The 17,927-nt window shown below is 44.2% G+C and overlaps 1 protein-coding gene across 4 annotated transcripts; it reads left to right on the top strand.

The window, feature by feature from the left end:
* The first annotated feature begins 5,522 nt into the window (after positions 1 to 5,522).
* Positions 5,523 to 16,588, top strand: senp7b (SUMO specific peptidase 7b). 4 transcript variants are annotated; one of them, XM_068308896.1, is made up of 22 exons: positions 5,524 to 5,808; positions 6,415 to 6,529; positions 6,652 to 6,716; positions 6,816 to 6,980; positions 8,188 to 8,276; positions 8,571 to 8,683; positions 8,847 to 9,138; positions 9,440 to 9,558; positions 11,225 to 11,353; positions 11,615 to 11,648; positions 11,833 to 12,039; positions 12,120 to 12,340; positions 12,808 to 12,881; positions 12,954 to 13,070; positions 13,199 to 13,321; positions 13,407 to 13,499; positions 14,203 to 14,279; positions 14,734 to 14,786; positions 15,508 to 15,551; positions 15,647 to 15,715; positions 15,816 to 15,966; positions 16,270 to 16,588. In XM_068308896.1, the coding sequence occupies exons 2-22, from the start codon at positions 6,416 to 6,418 to the stop codon at positions 16,399 to 16,401; spliced, it is 2,481 nt and encodes an 826-aa protein (XP_068164997.1). In that variant the 5' UTR covers positions 5,524 to 5,808; position 6,415; the 3' UTR covers positions 16,402 to 16,588. The 4 variants fall into 4 exon arrangements, 2 of the variants coding, with proteins under 2 accessions (XP_068164997.1, XP_068164998.1); XM_068308897.1 differs by having other exon boundaries at positions 16,204 to 16,588; XR_011034599.1 differs by lacking the exons at positions 15,816 to 15,966; positions 16,270 to 16,588 and having other exon boundaries at positions 5,523 to 5,808; positions 14,637 to 14,786; positions 15,647 to 15,698.
* Positions 16,589 to 17,927: the final 1,339 nt, after the last annotated feature.

Raw genomic sequence — 17,927 nt, 5'->3', positions numbered from 1 at the left:
AGATGTAGTGATAGTAGAATCAGCGGCAGCTTATTTACCTGTGGTGCTTCTGGTATCGCTGGGCTCTCACAGGCCGAACCTGAACGGTCCTTCCGCCTGTTGAGGATCTTCCTCTTCAAACAACAATATGTGAACACCCCACCTACCAATAGAACATCAGTCAAGTCAAAAAGTCAAGGTGTCAAGACAAAAAACAACTTCATGCTGAATTTCAAGATAGGAATGTTTAAAATAAAATTTTTGATTATCAATAGTTAGCTACTTGTTGAGGTTAATACATCCATATATCAGTCGTGGGCCAACAGACTTACCCATTACCATGAAGAGAAGGACATTCAAGGCCAGTGAGCTGTAGATGACACTGTCTGGCCATTTTGTCCTCATCTGCTGTGATTGGTTTGTAGGGATTTGATTATTTGGAGAGGCGGGAACATCTGAAAAGTGAACAAAGGAAGTACATTTCTATAAATGTATGTACAATAGCAAAGCTTAATGTTGACATGTGGTTGTTTTTTATTGATACACCTCAATTTCACAACATTTGTACAGGGTTGCCCTCATTCCCTTCGTTATTTTCTCTCATTTGAACCACACATTTATTGATCTGAACTTGTTAGCATCGGTAGCTCTGACACTGCTATTTCTCTCTATGCTGATGATATTGTTCTTTTTATTAAGGTTGCCTGAGTCTCCTTCCTTCTCGATCTGAATGGCATCTTTTCTTTAGTGAATGTTTATTTACCCTGGGCTTTACTAGCTATCCTAGTCAGGATTAGTGAAGATGTTTTAAGCAGAATATTTTGTCATTTGATGTTTTTGTCGTAGGAGTCAATCCTCAAGTCAACTGAACTTTTAAAGTGTGAACGATTGTGTGCTTTGAAAAATTATTGGGTGCTCGAAGCTTCAGCCACAAAAAACACTCAAGTCTGAAACGGCATGAGGAAAATTTGACACTCACCTGAGTGGACGGTGAACCCTTGTATGATGTCAACGTTGGTGCGAATACCCTTGGCACAGAAGTACCGCCGGCAGTCATTTGTTGTGACATTTGTTAGCATCAGTCTGTTTGCCTCGACAACCACATATTTGGTGACGGAAGTGGAAACATAGAACTGTTTCTCAGAACCACTATTGAATATATGGACAATGCACCCTAGGAAATGACTGTGTAATTCCATGTACCAGAAAATGTTCTTCAAGTTCGCCGAGCAATTTAAAGTGACATTTTGACCCAGCTGTACCTCGACTGTAGTCAGGCTCTCTGCCTTAACACAAACCAGAAACACTGGGAGGATCATCAAAAGCACATCCATGAACTGTCGGAGATCCAACCAGAGATACGACGAACTGCTCAAATTTGTGAATCTGACGCTCCCGTCCTTCAGTGTGAGCAGAGCTCTTCACTTCCTGTTACGCAGAGCTTTCTAAGTTGAACTAAACTCCAGCAGTGTGAGTTATAACACAGTACAGTATAAAAAAAACCCTACGTCCTGAACACGAGCTTTCTTCAGAATGCTAAAGGGTGGAAGTGAAACTTGGCCATGCCCATCGGTTGAGCGTGACTTCTGCCTCTGGACCCTGTGTTCATGTTTGTGTTGAATCATTTCAACTCAGACAAAATGCTTGAAGTGTTTACTGTTTTTTTCAGTCGCTAACAAGCATTTGTCCAAACAGCAGTCACATTTTCAAAACTCTTAACACAGACTCACACCTAGAAAAAATACAACTGACCAAATGGTTAATTTTCTTCTCAAAAAACACATTTTGTTAAATAAACACTAACTCTTCATTTCAAAATAAAATACATCTTTTTCTGTACACACACTTTACCAAAACACTGGATATTCGACTCAAAATGAAATTACTGTCAAACAATAATGCTTGTTTTCACTTCATAAGGTACATGCAGTCAATCAAAGTTTCAAAATACTGGGTATTGTTGACATGTGAAAAATTACATAGACTTTTATGTTTGTTTTAATGGTATTTGCATGCAAAATGTACACAAAGTTCTTGGTTGGGAACTTCATTTTCACATGTAGTGTTCACATTCAAAAGCATTCCAGTAAAGAGATAATCAGGTTTTTTCCTTTACAGTTTACAGTAAAAAGTACAGTAAAATACTGTTTACAATATGATAGAACAGAAAAAGCTTACAGTGAACAAAATAGTCATGAAACCCACAAGAGCATTCTAAACAACATCAGCAAAAAGCCCAGAAAAAAGTGTGTGTGTGTGTGTGGGTGGGTAGGGCTTAGTTAAAAAAACACAAAATTACTGTCTCTGATCTCTACGATATCTGATATCATCCACGGTGATGCAACTGGAATAGAACCTCTTGGTACGCCGGATCCATCCTTAGTAATGATCAGCTGTGTGTCAATGGGGGGGCAGTGACTCAGTGGTAGAGCGGGTCGTCCAATGTTCCAAGATTGGCGGTTCGATTCCCCCTACCACCCAAAAATATCAATGTGAGCTGATAGTGGGAGGTGTCAGCTCACCTCCAGAGCAGTGCCAACGCGCCATTGAGCAAGGCGCCGTCACCCTTACAAGTTGTTCCTTTGGGCGCACCATAAAGTAGCTGCCCGCCACTCTACCACCCCCCCCCCCACCGCATGCGTACAGGACCCCTATGTGTGTCAGTGTGTGTTCAGGGCCTGTACACACTAATATATGCGCGTATGAATTACGAACAATAGAGTGTGCCACTAATGTCCCTTTCAGGATTAAGTATATAAAATAAAAAATATATTAAAAATTAAACAAAAAATATTGTTTGTTTACCAACTGTGATATATGGTTTTTGAACTGATATCATTGCAGAAGCACAGGTTTTTATTCTGTATCTAAGGTTTGGAATATGGTTGTTGCTATTGTGGGATGTTGTGTGTTAACATTTGAAAATAATTTTAAAAAAAATCCATAATTTTGTTGGGAGGTATAGCTTGTCTGTTAAGAAAATAAAAGCATTGTGGTAATATGTTCACTGACTGCATATTGAGTGAAAACAACATGAAATGTGTGAATGGTATGGACACAAAAGACAGATGCTGTGCTAGTTGTGTTTAGAGTTTTGTGACTACTGTTTGGACAAACGCTTGTTAGCGACTGAAAAAAACTGTATTCAACACAAGCACAAACAACACACAGCACATTTCGTAACAAAAAAATAGCAAAACGGTCATGTGGGGGCTTTAAAACGTAAAAAAAATATCATTTAATCTTTGGCATTAATATAAAAAATAAACTCACTAATATGTACCTTGTTGTTTTTCCTTCATGCAGGTAATTTCCTGGACATTAGTTGTATATTCTGTATACATAAACAACCAACTTAACTCGTCTGGGATAACATTAATACCTTGTTAGTTCCTACATACATGTCAGATACGCAGAGAAGGATCAGTAAATAAAAAGAGAACAGTAACATTTAAACACCTAAAGGTTAGCTGCCTAGAGTTTAAATTTCATGCACATTCAACATTAGTATCGTCATACAAACAAAAAAGAAGGATGACTAATTCAGAACGTTTCTAGCAGCTTTTCAAATCTGAACAAAGAACGTATTAGCTCTGGGAAACTGCTGCCTTCAGATGCTCTAATGACGACTTTTACATTTTTGTTGATTCATCCCTTGAGACCTTTTGAAAAATGAGAACATCTTTTTGGTTATTTTGAGAGAATTAAATAAAAATAATTCAATAAAAATAACGCAGCGCGAGGCCAGCGATGAGAAAGGAAACTTTCAGTCACCTTCTGGTCAGTATAATTTTAAGGAAGTTCCTGCTATATTTAGCATTTCCTTCACATTCGCTGGCATGAAACGAATGCTTACAGGACTTCCTGGTTTAGTGTAGCCTCCATCCGTTAACTCCTTATTGTCCAAATTTAATTACAATTATATAATCGTGGTCACGACAGCCACCCAGTGAACACAACTAGAAGTCAGAGCCGGGCATTAGCAGCAGGTGAAACGAGTAGTGCAAAAACATTTCCCTCTGTGAAATGAAGTTCTTGTCGATGGGCTGTGATGAAGGTCTGAAGTCTGTTATATTAACATATCCGAAAAAAACAAAACCGTAGATAGATAGATAAATAAATAAATAAATAAATACATTTTCAATGGTGACCAAACAGCAGGGACAGAAGGAGAGAAAACAGAGTTACATGGAGGGACTTTGCCGTTGCCACGGTGCTGTGGGATGACCCAGGAGGAGTCTCCGTAGCTTCTTTGCCGACAGGCCTTCCTGCAACATTAAGACATCAACATGTTGACGACTACACACAAGAAGCAGCACAGCGATGGGTTAAAATACCCAAAATGTGTTTCTGTTCACACACAGAATAACGTTTTGGGTCTTTCACAAACCTGTTTTTCAGGTGTGACCAGCTCCTATGCAATCAGATTAGAAACGATGAGTAACTAAACAATTCGCGTTGCATTTGAAAAACAGGCGATTAAGTCGGCACATTTTAATTCCATCTTTAAATCTTTTAAGTTACTTTCCCCTCTCAGGTTGTCGGTTTTGTTAGTTTTTCTGTATGAAGCAGCGGAATGTTTGACATGCATGAATCATTGTGTCTAACTGAGGATGCATGCAGAGTAACATGAGGTCAAGATGAGACTGTTGCCGTTAGAAATGAGTTGCACCAACCTAAAACAGTGAGATAGACTCTTTGTCGGAAAGAAATCCTGGGGATTTGACAATCGTAAGGGTTGTTGTCCGACTGCTGCACGTTCCTTATCACGATGGAGAAGTTCCCCTTGTCATACAGATGTGGGAAACTTTCCACTCGTTCCCTGAATATCTTGGTTTTGTTTCCTTTGATTTCCAGCATGATGTCATCATCCTGGTCTGTCCAAAAGAGGACCGCACCCTCATGGAAAATAGTGATGTCGTCGTGGATGCACGGCAGCAGAGCGGTGTCTCCAATGAAGGCGTTGATTCCTCCGACTGTTGGATGAAAAAGGTTTCATGTGAGAAAAGACGGAATAGATTGCCCAGCTTCGACATAAACAAAGCATAATTTACAATGTGCTGAACTTATCTTCATGAACGTCGTACACACACAACAGCAGAATCCATGTGACCCTGAAGAGCCAAAGACAATCTTGATAAATCATTAAAAAAAAAAGTCTTTCATATTTGTCAATATTAGGTTAGTACCAGAAGTTTGACCAAACTACAGAACGCAGACACACGAGTCAGCAGGCACAATAAAATCTAAAATGTTAATTATTTCCAACAATAAAGAGAACTCTTCCTCGTGATTCTGTAAGAGGTCAGTGACAGTGACAACATCAAGATAAAAACACGAAACAGGAAGTACTTCCACAGCAGCCGGAAAAAGACTTTTTCTTACGTTGACGAAGACATTTAATATCTGTAAAGCAGCACATATAGGAAAAACGAAACAAAACAAAAGCGGAAGCCTTTGCGTGCTCTTTCTTTGACAATAGACTTCCGCTACACGTGTTTTAGTGACGTCATCACGCAACGCACGTCTCCGCTCCTGAAAGAGGTGACGTCTGTTTTGCTAGTAATCGTGATGGAGAGCATCTTTTACCCGGACCAGCCTGTCATGAATATGTGTCCGTAAAGTTTTTTTTTGTTGTTTTTTTTGTTTTGTTGTTATTGTGGTTGTTGGTTTTTAATATTTTTTTAAAAACGGACAAGTCTTCAACCGGACGACATGAGCCGACCGCAGAGTTTGCGAACATTGAACAACAGGAAGCTAACTTAGCTCGCTGGCTAGCCGGCTAGCTTCCGATTTAGCCGCTACATTTGCTCCACCGGCGGACCTTAGGTCAGTAAATCACCAGCATGTGAACCCCTTTTAGCTAACAATTAATTAAAGAAACGAAATAATAAAACTTTATTATAATTGAGGCCAGAATGTAGAGGTAGCTGCGCAAAAAAACCAGCTCTTGCACCTTCAGGAGGATCCCCGTTTAAAAAACTGCTTTCTTTCAAATGGTTACTTATTTAATTATAAAATGTTATTTTGTAGAATGAAAGTAATGACAGTTTTTGAAGCATCGGGGCATTTTCTTTAATTCGTCTTTGATATAATTCACCAGCTATCAGTAACACTGTCAACAAGGTTATTAATGAAGGGATTGTGTTCCTAGCTAGGGCCCAGCTGAGCTTCTTCTAATATAATGGCTGAACTGAAAGAAAAAAGAGATGACTTAATGCTGAAATTAAAGTCTTTTAAGCATTATTTACAACAACAAATATAGAAATTCTACATGATGAAAACACTTATACAGATGAAACTGGCCTGAATGTTTCTCATATCACATGAGATGTGTATTTAAAAGCCTGTTTTGAATGGTAGCCTCTTATTACATTCTCTAATCACCAAATGGACTGTGGAGGTTTGGACTGAGTGTTTCATTCGTTCTGTTAGCATGGCGTATCCTTTCAAAATCCCAAAGAGGAAACAGCCAGCGGGTTGTGACTCCCCCGTCATGCATGTGCAGTCGCCTCTGTCCCGTCTGCAGAGCTCCACACCGGACCTGAAGGTGACCGCTGACGTCTCTAAACAGGATGAATTCATGTATCTTAGGCCTTCTTCACTTAAAGCACTATGTCAGTTGATCTGTGTTGTTAAAGCCTGAAGCATTTTATCCAAACTGACTTTCAGTCTCGCTACGGGGCTCAGTCCAGCAGAGTTGGAGCTGACATGAAGCATTCTGGAAACAGACAAAGGTGTGTATTTCACCCATGCAGGCTGCAGAACATATTAGACAAGCTAACAACACAGTTAAATAAAGTTAAATACAGCTGAACATTTCCACTCCCGTTCAGTGTGCCTTGTAAGCCTGTCTTCAGGGAAGTGGTCAAAACTCTGCTGGAACTAAACAGCCCAACGGGAAACGCATCAGCAGCCAATCACAGAGCAGCAGGACGCTCTTGCAACCAATCACACCCCAGGGAACGAGCTGTGTCATCCTCTCCTTGCTTTTCAAACGGGTGAGCTGATAAACTGTTTGACGTTACAGTTCTTGGAAAGGCAGACATTTTTTCTCAGAATCCAGACTCCATAACAACCCGCTGTGAGACGCTGAGATTTCTAGAGGACTGACTTCAAAATGCTCCAGCAAAATATTCTGACCCTGTAGAACCTGATAAATGTTGAATCGTCAAATAACATTTGCAGAGAGGTTATAACCATAAGCATGAATAAAGAGTGGACTTTTTGTCTGCTGTGTTATCAGCTGCTGAAACGAGAAAGTTGAAGTGAAGGAAGCAGATTCTCTCCTCTTTTCCTCTTCGGCTTTTGTAGTTTTCAGTACAGTTAAAGTGAATAAAACAATCAAACCTTATCACGGAAACCAAACGTTCAGAACTCACCAGAACCAACTATCTGCCTGAATTTGAAGGAAATGTTCTTACCAGACGGATGTCCGTGTGTCCATGCTGCGCTCACACAGGAGGTTAGAACATGAACACAGTTTATCATATGACACGCATTAAGCAGCTGCGTCATCCTAATTACATCCCGCGTGAAAGCGGTGATGAATAGTATTTGTCAGCGTTTGTCTGTCCGTCCGTTTGTCCGTTGGTTAGTCCACCAAATATCTTCCTAACCGTTGCAGATAGATGAAACAAAAAGCACATTACTCTGGCAGCAAAGGGGATAAAAATGAGATGATGACCTTGACCTTGAGAAAAGTAGGCCAAGGTGAAATTTCAACATTTGTACACTCAGAAACCGGATAAAGATAGAAATGCTTTGATTTACCTTGACCTATGTGAAAGTAGGTCAGGGTAAAATTTTGAATTCAGTGGTGTTGCGGGATGTTGTTGTCTGTGACTACCTTGGTTCTCGTTTTCATTTCTATTGGTGCTTCCTGGTTCATTTGATTAAACATGACTAAGTTGGGCGGTGGCGCAGTGGGAAGCATCGTCGTCTCACAGCTAGAAGGTTCTGGGTTTGATTCCCTTCAGTGTGGAGTTTGTATGTTTTCCCCGTGTCTATGTGGGTCCATCCCACCTCCAGGAACATGTAGTTGTTGTCGGTAGCTGTGAATGTGTGTGTGGGTAGATGTCTGCGTCAGGGGTTTATCCCGCCTGTCGTCCGTAGCCAGCTGGGATAGTCTCCACCCATCTCACCCATCCAGAATATTTTGAGTTAACAAAACAAAGTCATTTAGAATTGTGATGATTCCTCCACCAGATGGCGTCCTAAGAGAGCGTCAGACCGGCTCCTGCAGCCCGCTGGGGCCTCAGAGTCGCCACCACAGAAGAGGAAAAGTGGCCTGAATGGTAAATGCTCATTCTTCTTTTTACATCCCGCTTCAAAGCGGTGATGTATCGTATTGTCAGTGTTCGTGTGTTCAGGGTTGTTGTGGGATGTTGCAGTCTCCAACTGCCACTCATCCCCTCTCTAGTTTAAGAATTTTTTGTATGTCCTCAGTTTTTTTTTTTTTTTTACATCTAAACATGACTAATCTGTCTGGAATTGAGCTGAGGGATAATCCTGCTCTTATTTCCCATCATTCTTCAAGTTTGAAACAGGACAAATCTGTCTCCGTTAACCTGTGATTGTTTTCCCCTCAGCTTCTCTGCCCACTGAACGCCTCGCTGTGGCGTCATCGGACACTCTGGCGGAGCTGCGAGGTGAGAGGCATGCTGGGAGTTCTTCGGTGAGATGGGACGCCGCAGAGGCGCAGGTAAAGGTCAAAGGTTGTGAACACTGTCATGTACATTTACAGGATTATTTCTAGCTGGATTAAAAACTCTGAAGGTTTAAACACAGTTTGTCAAACATTAAAATGTAATATGTAAAGAACACTTGAAAGAATAATAAGAGACAGAATTCCTTTGTTTTTTCAGAGCGACAGAGGAAACTCGACGTCTAAAGACGAATTTGCCTCTCCGACCAGAATCGGAAACAAATCCTCGGAGGATAAATCTCCCAAAGGCAGAGCCTCTGTCTCCACAAACAGTCTTCGATTGTCAACTTTTGTGAGGACGGAACAACTCGGTTCAAGCAGCGACCTGAAGGAGGATCCGAAGGAGGACGAGCGGCGGAGGTGGATGGAGTTCAGAGACAAGAGGAGGTCCAGTAGATCGGCCGTCCTGCACCTCAGGCTGAGAAAACAAAAGCAGAACCCGACAGAACCCAGTGAGTCCCACGTCATGAGGGCATCCATGTGCTGCTTCTGATGCTAATTAGCTGTTAGCTGCATTTGGGTTTGTTTGAAACTTAATATCGACATAAAGGTAAACGATGCAATTTAAAAAAATAACAAGCAATGTTTCTGTTGTTCAGACGGCGCTGAAAGAAAATACATCTATCGGTGAAGTTAAGAAATTAAATACGGCCTCAAAGGAATTTAAAGAACCATTAATTATTGGTTATTGATTATCTCAACAACATGGTGAACATTTACATGTTTTATTCATGACCACCTTCTACCCTTCAGTTGTTCTGTCCAGTGAGGAGGAAGAGGAGGGTGAGGACGATAGTGATGGAGGGAGGAGGTCGTTTGACAGCAGCAACAAAGCGGAGGAATCCTGTCCAGGAAGTTCAAACAGGATGCAGGTAGGATGGTCATCTGAGACTGACGATAAAATGGTGGAGCAGTTCCTCCGTCAATCACTAGAGGTCAGAATTGAGCCAGATGAGAGTTGAGTGTTTCTGGCAGCATGCGAGCCAATGGATTCAGGTGTGTTTTCGTTTTCTTGTTGTCCTGCTACTCACTGATGAAGGAAATAAAGAAGCGATGGAGCGTCCAATCTTCTGGAGGCCGGTTCTGATGGGCCTCAGTGCACACTTTAGTGAAAATCTTTTAGTATAGCCTGGTTTTAATCTGATCAGGAGCACATTGGATGGATTGATGCAGCCGTGTAGGCTTTGAATCTGAGTAATGCGGTGAATCGGATTGATTTGCCGGCTTGTGGTCACAAGCTTTGGGTTGTAACAGGGTTTCCTGTCACACCCAGAGCAGAAGCGACGACATCGTCACACATGCCAATCGGTGGGAACCGGCGCTGGAGGGTTTACAGACACCATCTGGAATCTGGTCGGGAAGTACCTGGTTCCAGATTGGTCACAGACACGTCTAGGTTTCATTGGGGCCGGGTCTGAAAGATGCTGATTCGGCAGCTTTGTTTAGGGTTGGGACTGGACTCGCATCAGAAACAGGAAAATGGACTTCTTGGATGGCGTCCGGCTCACTATTTGGCACTGCCAGCTGGTTGGCAGGCAAACATGTTTCGCCGCCGCCTTAAAGACGCTCACAGGACGAATAAAACATGTTTCCAGCATGATTTTTTTATTGTTCGTCCTGTTTTTAGCGATGTCATCACATTCCCTGATCTGAGAAAATCCACTTGGTGGGAACAGTTTTACTGTATCTGATTAGAACGAGAGACAAAGCAAACATCAGAGCCAAGCTGTAGTCAACAGGAGTTGTCCTGCAGAGCTTCAGTTGACATGGAGGGATCGGATCTGGGATCGGAGCCGGATCCAGGCTGCCGGAGCGTCGGAATCCCTCCACAGGGCAGCGGGCCGCCAGTTCGACCACAGCCGACTTCAATTAAAGTCCACCTGCAGCTGTTGAGATCCCACAGACGATCTGGACGCCCCTACAGACCAGCTTTGTCTGGTGGATCGGTCAGAACCTCCATGACTCATGAAATGTCTGACAGGTTTAACGAGAAGTTCTAACTTGAGATGATTCTGCTGAAGCACTCGTTCTTGTGTTTGTGATTAAAATGTCTCTCAGAATACCCGACACTTCCTGTTGCCAGTTGGGACCCCGTCTTTTGCATGTTGGAGCTTGACATGAGTCATGTCCTTTGTTTGTGGGTTAACAGGCCCGTAAACAACGGTCAGACCTCCAATGGGACGCTAAGCAGAACCAGACTGTTTGTTGTTGTGTTTACTGGCTGCTCTACGAAGCAGCTGCGTGTCCTCATGAAAGAGGCTTTTGTCGTGTTGCTGTGGAATGTCCTGATGTTAAAGGGGGATACATCAGCTGGACCCAGATCGGTTGGTCCAGTTGGAGCCGGAGACTCCTACGTGGTTTCATGTCAACCTTTGTGGACCAGTTTGGAGGCTGTTTGCAGTCTCCAAAGAAACGACTCAAAGAGTCGTGGAAGTTCTCTGTTTCTGCTGGAATGAGGAAGAATCGAGTTGAAGGAGTTCATCTCCTTTCCCTCCCCGATCCGTTTCAATTGGCTTCTATCTGCGTTTTGTCGGACAGGGTCGTGCTTCCAAAGATGAAGTCAATGAACATAAGCCGCCACTGCCGCCGCCACCTTCGTTCCTGCAGCTGGAGTTCACCTCGCTTCACGCCGGACTGATGCACGCAGACGCCAACGGGGAGATGACGGTGAGAAGACATCCGACGGAGGTCGGTACGAGAAGCAGCGGCGGTCTTAAGTATGATGTCACGCTTTAACCAGTCATTAAGACATAGTTTGGGTTTGATGACATCACGCCTAGCTCATGTAGACTGCTATGAAAAGCAGGTCGGAGGACCTCCCATATAGAAAACGCCATAGACAGGAGACTTCAGGGAAAAGAAAATATTTAATTTATTTAAGAATCTTTCCTTGTTTTAAATGAGTAACTTCTCTTTTTTTTTACTTAGATCACTGAGAATTGCATCACTCTTCCAGTGAAAGGTAAAACAACAGTTTTGCAACAGGTCCAGAACAACAAAAATATTACTATTTGTTCCCCAAGGTTCTTTTTTTGTCAAAATTCTGACTGTGTTTTGTAAATTTTTTGCATCTTTTAAAAGTTTTACACGGAAACCATTAAACTCAGTAATTCAGTAAGAATTTTATGTGATTCTGTGTCTGTTAGGGGCGGAGGAGGAGGAGGTGGTCACTGTGGTGGCGTCTCAGGTACGGGGTTATGGCGTATGGGATGGGGGCGTGGCTCAGGACGGGACGCTATTGGCCGGATGCAAAGGTCCCGCCCCCTCCCTTCTCTTCCTGTGGGTGACTGACGCTCAGGCCAACCTGCTGCGGATGGAGCTGACCCCCCTCCAGGCCTCCCACACCACCTCAGGTGAGGCCACCTACTGGTCGGACTGGGCGGATCCTCCTGGAGACGGGGCTGACCCGGTGAACCTCCTCTGTGTTCTTCAGGCCCATCCTGCTGTTGCCTCCTGCTAGTTTTGAAGGAGCAGCTGCAGGAGCTCCAGGCTACCCTCTTGGCCTCCATCCTGGACATGGAGGAGTACCGGAAGTGTCGCGCCTCCTCTGGCAGCCCAGCCTCCCCACTGGAGTGGACGGACGGGTTACTGCTCCTGCACAGCAGTCCTCCTCCCCTGGACCAGCACCTTCTCCGGCTGCTGGGATGGTCCACGGTGAGACTCCTCCATATCAGACCTTCTTCCCTCGCTTAGTTTCTTCTCTCCATTCCTCCTCCCGTTTCTTTTTTCTTTATCCTTTGTTTCCTTCCCTCCCTACCTTATCTCAGTTGTCTCCTCCTTCCTTTGCTTCTTCCTTCATCTCATTTCCTGCCACATGTCCTTGTTGCTTCCTTTGCAGTGCTCCTTCTCTCCTTCTTTCCTCACCTCTGCGGTCATCTTTCTTATTATATTTGTTCCTCTCCCTCCTCACTCTCCTGCAGTGATATCTAATCCTCACTTGTCCCTTTCCTGAGCCCGTTAGCCGTTAGTTGGTGGCGCCGTTGCCTCGGTGGTGATGAGGTGACTCCTGAGGGAGGTTCTCTGTGTGTTTGGTCACAGGAAGTTCAAACCCATTTCGGAGCTTGCTGGTCCCAAAGCAAATCAGTGCCAAAACCAGACACTAAAATGAATCTGTCTTTTAGGAGAAATCCAGAAACAACCAGAGAAACAGGAAGTCCAGCCAGAAGTCGTCCGGTCTGCAGCGCTTCCCCATCAGGTGAAACTAACGCCTCCTAGAAGGAGAGAACGGAAGAGTTTCCTGACTGACACCTGTGTTTGTGATCTCCAGGTTGATCCAGTATCCCGCACCGCCTTGTAAAGGCCGAATCTCAGTCACGAAAGAGGACCTGGCTTGTCTGGACGACGGCGAGTTCCTCAACGATGTCATCATTGACTTTTACCTCAAGTCAGTCTGCCAGAACGATAGATGATCGATAAAAACACGTTTAAACACCAGGAAATGCATCAAGTTGTATTTCAGTCCAGCTGCCAGTAGGAGGTACTGGGATCCTCAGTCGTGTCCTCCCCCTGCAGGTATCTCTTCCTGGAGGGAGGCAAGGGATCTGTCGTGGAGCGGAGTCATGTCTTCAGCAGTTTCTTCTACAAACAGCTGAGCAGACAGAGAGCCGCTGGAGAGGGTGACGCCCCCTGTGTCCCGTAAGACACGCCCACAGTTTGTTAGTTTGTGTCCTGGAATCAGAACCCACCCTGAGTGATCATCCTTGTTTCTGTACCTCCGTAGCGATCGTCACATGAGGCACCAGAGGGTGAAGACCTGGACCCGCCACGTCGACATCTTCACCAAAGACTTCCTGTTTGTTCCCGTCAATCAAGAGTAAGGAAACGTTTCCGTGTCAGTCCAATAACGTCGTGATGTTTTTACGTCAATGATGGTCAACAGATCACCGAAGGTCTGAAGGACTGGCGATAACAGCCATAATTGCCCACGGAGTCGATGCAGCTGACCTCAGCTCCTAGTCGCAGATTCAAAGACGCCAGTTTAGAGTCGTGACCCCTGATGGGACATTTAAATAAAACCTCTGTTATTGTACTTGGATTCAGGCACCTCGTCATCCTCTACCTGCCAACAGGGTGACGCCGTGACTCGAGTCACCTCTGCTGAATCAGTTGGGTTCTTCTCAATGACTCTACCAGACCTGCCTGGCTCTGCTCTTTTACTGCTCTATTACTGAAACCTACTTCTACCCCGATCAGACAACCTTCCTTCACGCGAGCAAACCTCCATCATTTCCTGCCCGTTATTCTCCGTTTCATTTAGTCCTGACTCCGTGCCAGCGATGGCTGTGGCCGGAGGCAGGATTGTTGCTTTTCCTGTCCATCCCATTCTGGTGAAAGCGATATCTCAGAGACGCCACGGCTCAGACATCCCTTTCGACCCGAGAATGAACTGATTAGAATTTGGTTGTCAAGGTTCAAGGTCGCTTTTGCATCGGAAAGTTGTGCTTCTGCCTGTGCGTTAGTGTTGAGTCACTCAAACAATGGCCAGACTCAGCTCTGTTTAATTTGTGTGTTCAAAGGGCTCACTGGTTCCTGGTGGTGGTTTGCTTTCCAGGTCTGGAGGACATTCAGTACCAGAAGTTTCAGAGCCGAACGGGTGAGCTGCAGTCGATCGTCTCCTCTAATTTACGTCTGTAACGTTCAGCAGATCCTCTCTAATCACCACCAGATCTTCTTCTGGTTTCCCTGCCTCCATGGTTCAGGCAGATAGTAGAAATGTAGGAATTAAATATCAGTTCACACCAAAACCTAAAGGCTTAAGTGTTCCAGACATTAAGCTGCGAAGCTCCATGTTAGAAACATCTTGTTTTGGTCATATTAGACCTGTTTTATCTCAAAATGTACAAAGAAAGGAATACCAAATCTAGAAGTTTAAAATAAGTTTGCGTCTCTTTAGTCTGGCTTCTGTTTTAATCTGTTTTTCTGTTTACTGTTTTGTTTTGGCATCAGTTAGCTGTTGAAATTAGCTATTAGCAATAGCATTTCAAACCTGAGAAGTGTTGAGAAGTTCTGGACATCAGGAGGTTGAAGACAGAAGTTTTGTTCTTCAGGTTCATCGGAGCGAGTTTCAGGAAAAGCGTCCCTGAGATCCCAGCAGCTACCGGTAAGTCTACCAGTACACCATTACACCATTACACCATTACACCAGTCCAACATTACACCAGTACACCATTACACCAGTACACCAGTACACCATTACACCAGTCCAACATTACACCAGTCCACCATTACACCAGTCCACCAGTATACCATTACACCAGTACACCAGTATACCAGTATACGAGTCCAGAAGTACACCAGTCTACCAGTACACAGTCTACTAGTACACCACTCTACCAGTCCACCAGTATACCACTCTATCTGTACATCAGTCTACCATTACACCAGTCTACAGTATACAGTCTACTTCTACAGTCTACACCAGTATACAGTCTACTTCTACACCACTCTAGTAGTACACCAGGCTAGCAGTACACCATTATACTAGTACACCAGTCCAGCAGTCTACCAGTCTACCGGTACACCACTCTACGAGTCTACCAGTACACCAGTCTACCCATACACCGGTATACCATTACACAAGTCTACCATTACACTAGTACACCAGTCTTCCAGTATACCATTACACCACTACACCAGTCCGCCAGCACACTAGTCTACCAGTACACTAGTACACCAGTCTACCAGTACACCAGTCCAACAGTATACCACTCTACCAGTACACCAGTTAACCAGTCTATCAGTCTACCAGTACACCACTCTGCCAGTCTACCACTCCAAACGTTCTAAAGCTTTCCTAGCGTCTGTCTGTCGTTTGTCTTCAGGAGTGTCTTCAGCAGACCTGCCAGAGAGACTCGGTTCTAAAGAGGTGAGTCATCAGCGTAGAGAGAGATTGGAGGAAGCGTCTCGGGTGAGGTGTTCCTCGCTGCTTCCTCACCATCATAGTTTCTTGGTGGGTTCAAGGCCGTGTATCCTGGTTATGGACTCGCTGAAGCTGTCGTACCACGAGAACGTCTGCAGACTCCTCAGAGAGTGAGTTCCAGTCGAGTTTGCAGTTCCGCTTCCTGCTGGCGACGTCTGTTAGTAACAGAGGTATTACACCTGTCACTGGTTCTTGTCCCGCTGCCTCCAGCTACCTCCAGGTGGAGTGGGAGGTCCGGAGAGCCACGCCCCGTCTCTTCACACCAGACAACACCAGGAGCTCCAGCTGCCGGGTCCCCCTGCAGGACAACAGCAGCGACTGCGGTCTGTACCTGCTGCAGTACGCCGAGAGCTTTCTGCAGGTAAGACCACCCTAGATTGTCTAGACACGACTGGAAACCGCTGGGTTTGAATCGCGCCATGCCAACATGAAGGAGCAAAGTAGAAAAAACACATTCTCATTTGTCCAAACTAGAAGAAGGAGGCCGCCAACGGCCTAAATAATAACTCAGTTATCAAATTAAGATTTATCTTTTCAAATTAAAGTCTGGAAATCACCTCCAAGAAGATCATTGCAATTATTCTTTGAATGTTTTTAGTGACAGAGATCAAGTTCAACTCACTACAATCAAGTCTTAAATCGAGCTCTCTGATTGGCTCCCCAGAACCCCGTGGTGCACTTTGACCTTCCGGTGCGTTTGGACAACTGGTTTCCACGGCAACAAGTACGACAGAAGCGGAAGGAGATTTGCAGCCTGATAATGAGGATGCACCACAGTCAGAAGGAGGAAACGTGAAGGAACAGACTTGTTTCAATAGTGCAATAAGTTATTTAAACGTTTTACTTTTGTTTCTAATCATTTCGTGAGATTAGAGTAAAATTTCTGATAAAATTGTTTTCACATTGCAAAGGCTTGTTTCATCAAGCATTGCTTTTCTCCCAAAAATATGCCATGTTGTTCTGCTTTGAGGAAATAAATCTTATTTTTTGATAATTGTTGGCTCTTATTTTGAAATTATTCCAAACAGGAAGAAGACTAAATCCAATCTGGATGGAATTCCCTCAAATGAAGGTGACAATGTGAATGCTGTTGGACAGAATAAAATCCTGGTGAATCAAAGACGTAGGAAGTAAAGGAACGTGATCCCTGTCGTCAGATGGATTGGGGTCGCGTCCCTCGTTCTCTCTGGAACGTCATGTCTGATAAAACGTTCTTTAAATGCGTCAAGATGTGGAGACAATGTCACCATGGTACCAAAAAACTGCTTCCTGTTTCTGTCGTGTTTCTTCCTGTGTCGTTTCTACCTGACAGATGAGCTCATCTGGTTCTGATCGATCTGTTGATCAATTATTTTCTGACTGTGTACCGCTGTTCTTCTGTGATTGGGGGGGGGGTGGCTGTTATCTGTGTCAGCAGGGTGCTCCCCGCTGAGGACCAATCAGCTTACAGCTCATTAACTGGATAAGACCAGAGTGGTTTACAGAACAATAACCACAACAATCATCACGATAAACAAACAAACAAACAAACAAACACGTAGCTGTTGTGTAAATGTGTGTGTAGTTGTGTTTATACCAGATTTGTTTGATGACGTAAGGATTTATTTTGTGTATCGTCGTGTGTGTGTGTGTGTGACACGTTATTGAAGTTTACTAAACTGAATTAAAATCTGGTTTATTATTTACGTGGCGTTGCACAGTTAAAGAGATCAGATTCTGATCCTGGTCTGTGGGACTGGATTTTGGGCTGGGCCCCAACGTCTTCGGCCGTTGCTAATCTGAGCGACGGGAGGTTCAGATTAGACAGATTTAGGGATTCCCGTATCCCGAAGCTAATCAGAGTGAGTCCTGGACATGGTTTTGATCCAGACTCCCTGCTGGAGGCCGACGCCCATCCAAAAACATTACATCACTGTAAAACCAGGACTGGTCCCAGTCCAGACCCGTACCAGTCCAGAACGTCCTAGTCCAGACTGAGATGGGGCTAATTCCAGGAGCACACCCTCCTGTTGTGAAGCCAAGCCGGTCAAACAAAGTGAAAAAACTTGAGGGTGGGATTAATATCAAAGTTCAAACAGATTTGGGCCTTTGACCTTTTACTGCTCAGCGTGACCTTGTGGCGTTTCAGCTAATCCGCGGTGATCGTCTGGGCGAGAGACCACCTGGCCCCCTCGGGTCCGGCTCGGTGTGTCTGGGTTTTATGGAACGTTCTAAGCGCTGGAGAAACGGGACATTTTAGATCTCTTTTAGAACTTTTCTTTTGTGGGCTTTATGCTCTAAATTTTAAATCCTTCTGATCCTGCCCCCTAAATTGGGGGTGGA

This window comes from Antennarius striatus, chromosome 24 (assembly GCF_040054535.1).
Source record: "Antennarius striatus isolate MH-2024 chromosome 24, ASM4005453v1, whole genome shotgun sequence".
Lineage (NCBI taxonomy): Eukaryota > Metazoa > Chordata > Actinopteri > Lophiiformes > Antennariidae > Antennarius > Antennarius striatus.
The sequence above is the reverse complement of the archived record's forward strand: the minus strand, read 5'-3'. Positions and strand labels throughout refer to the sequence as shown.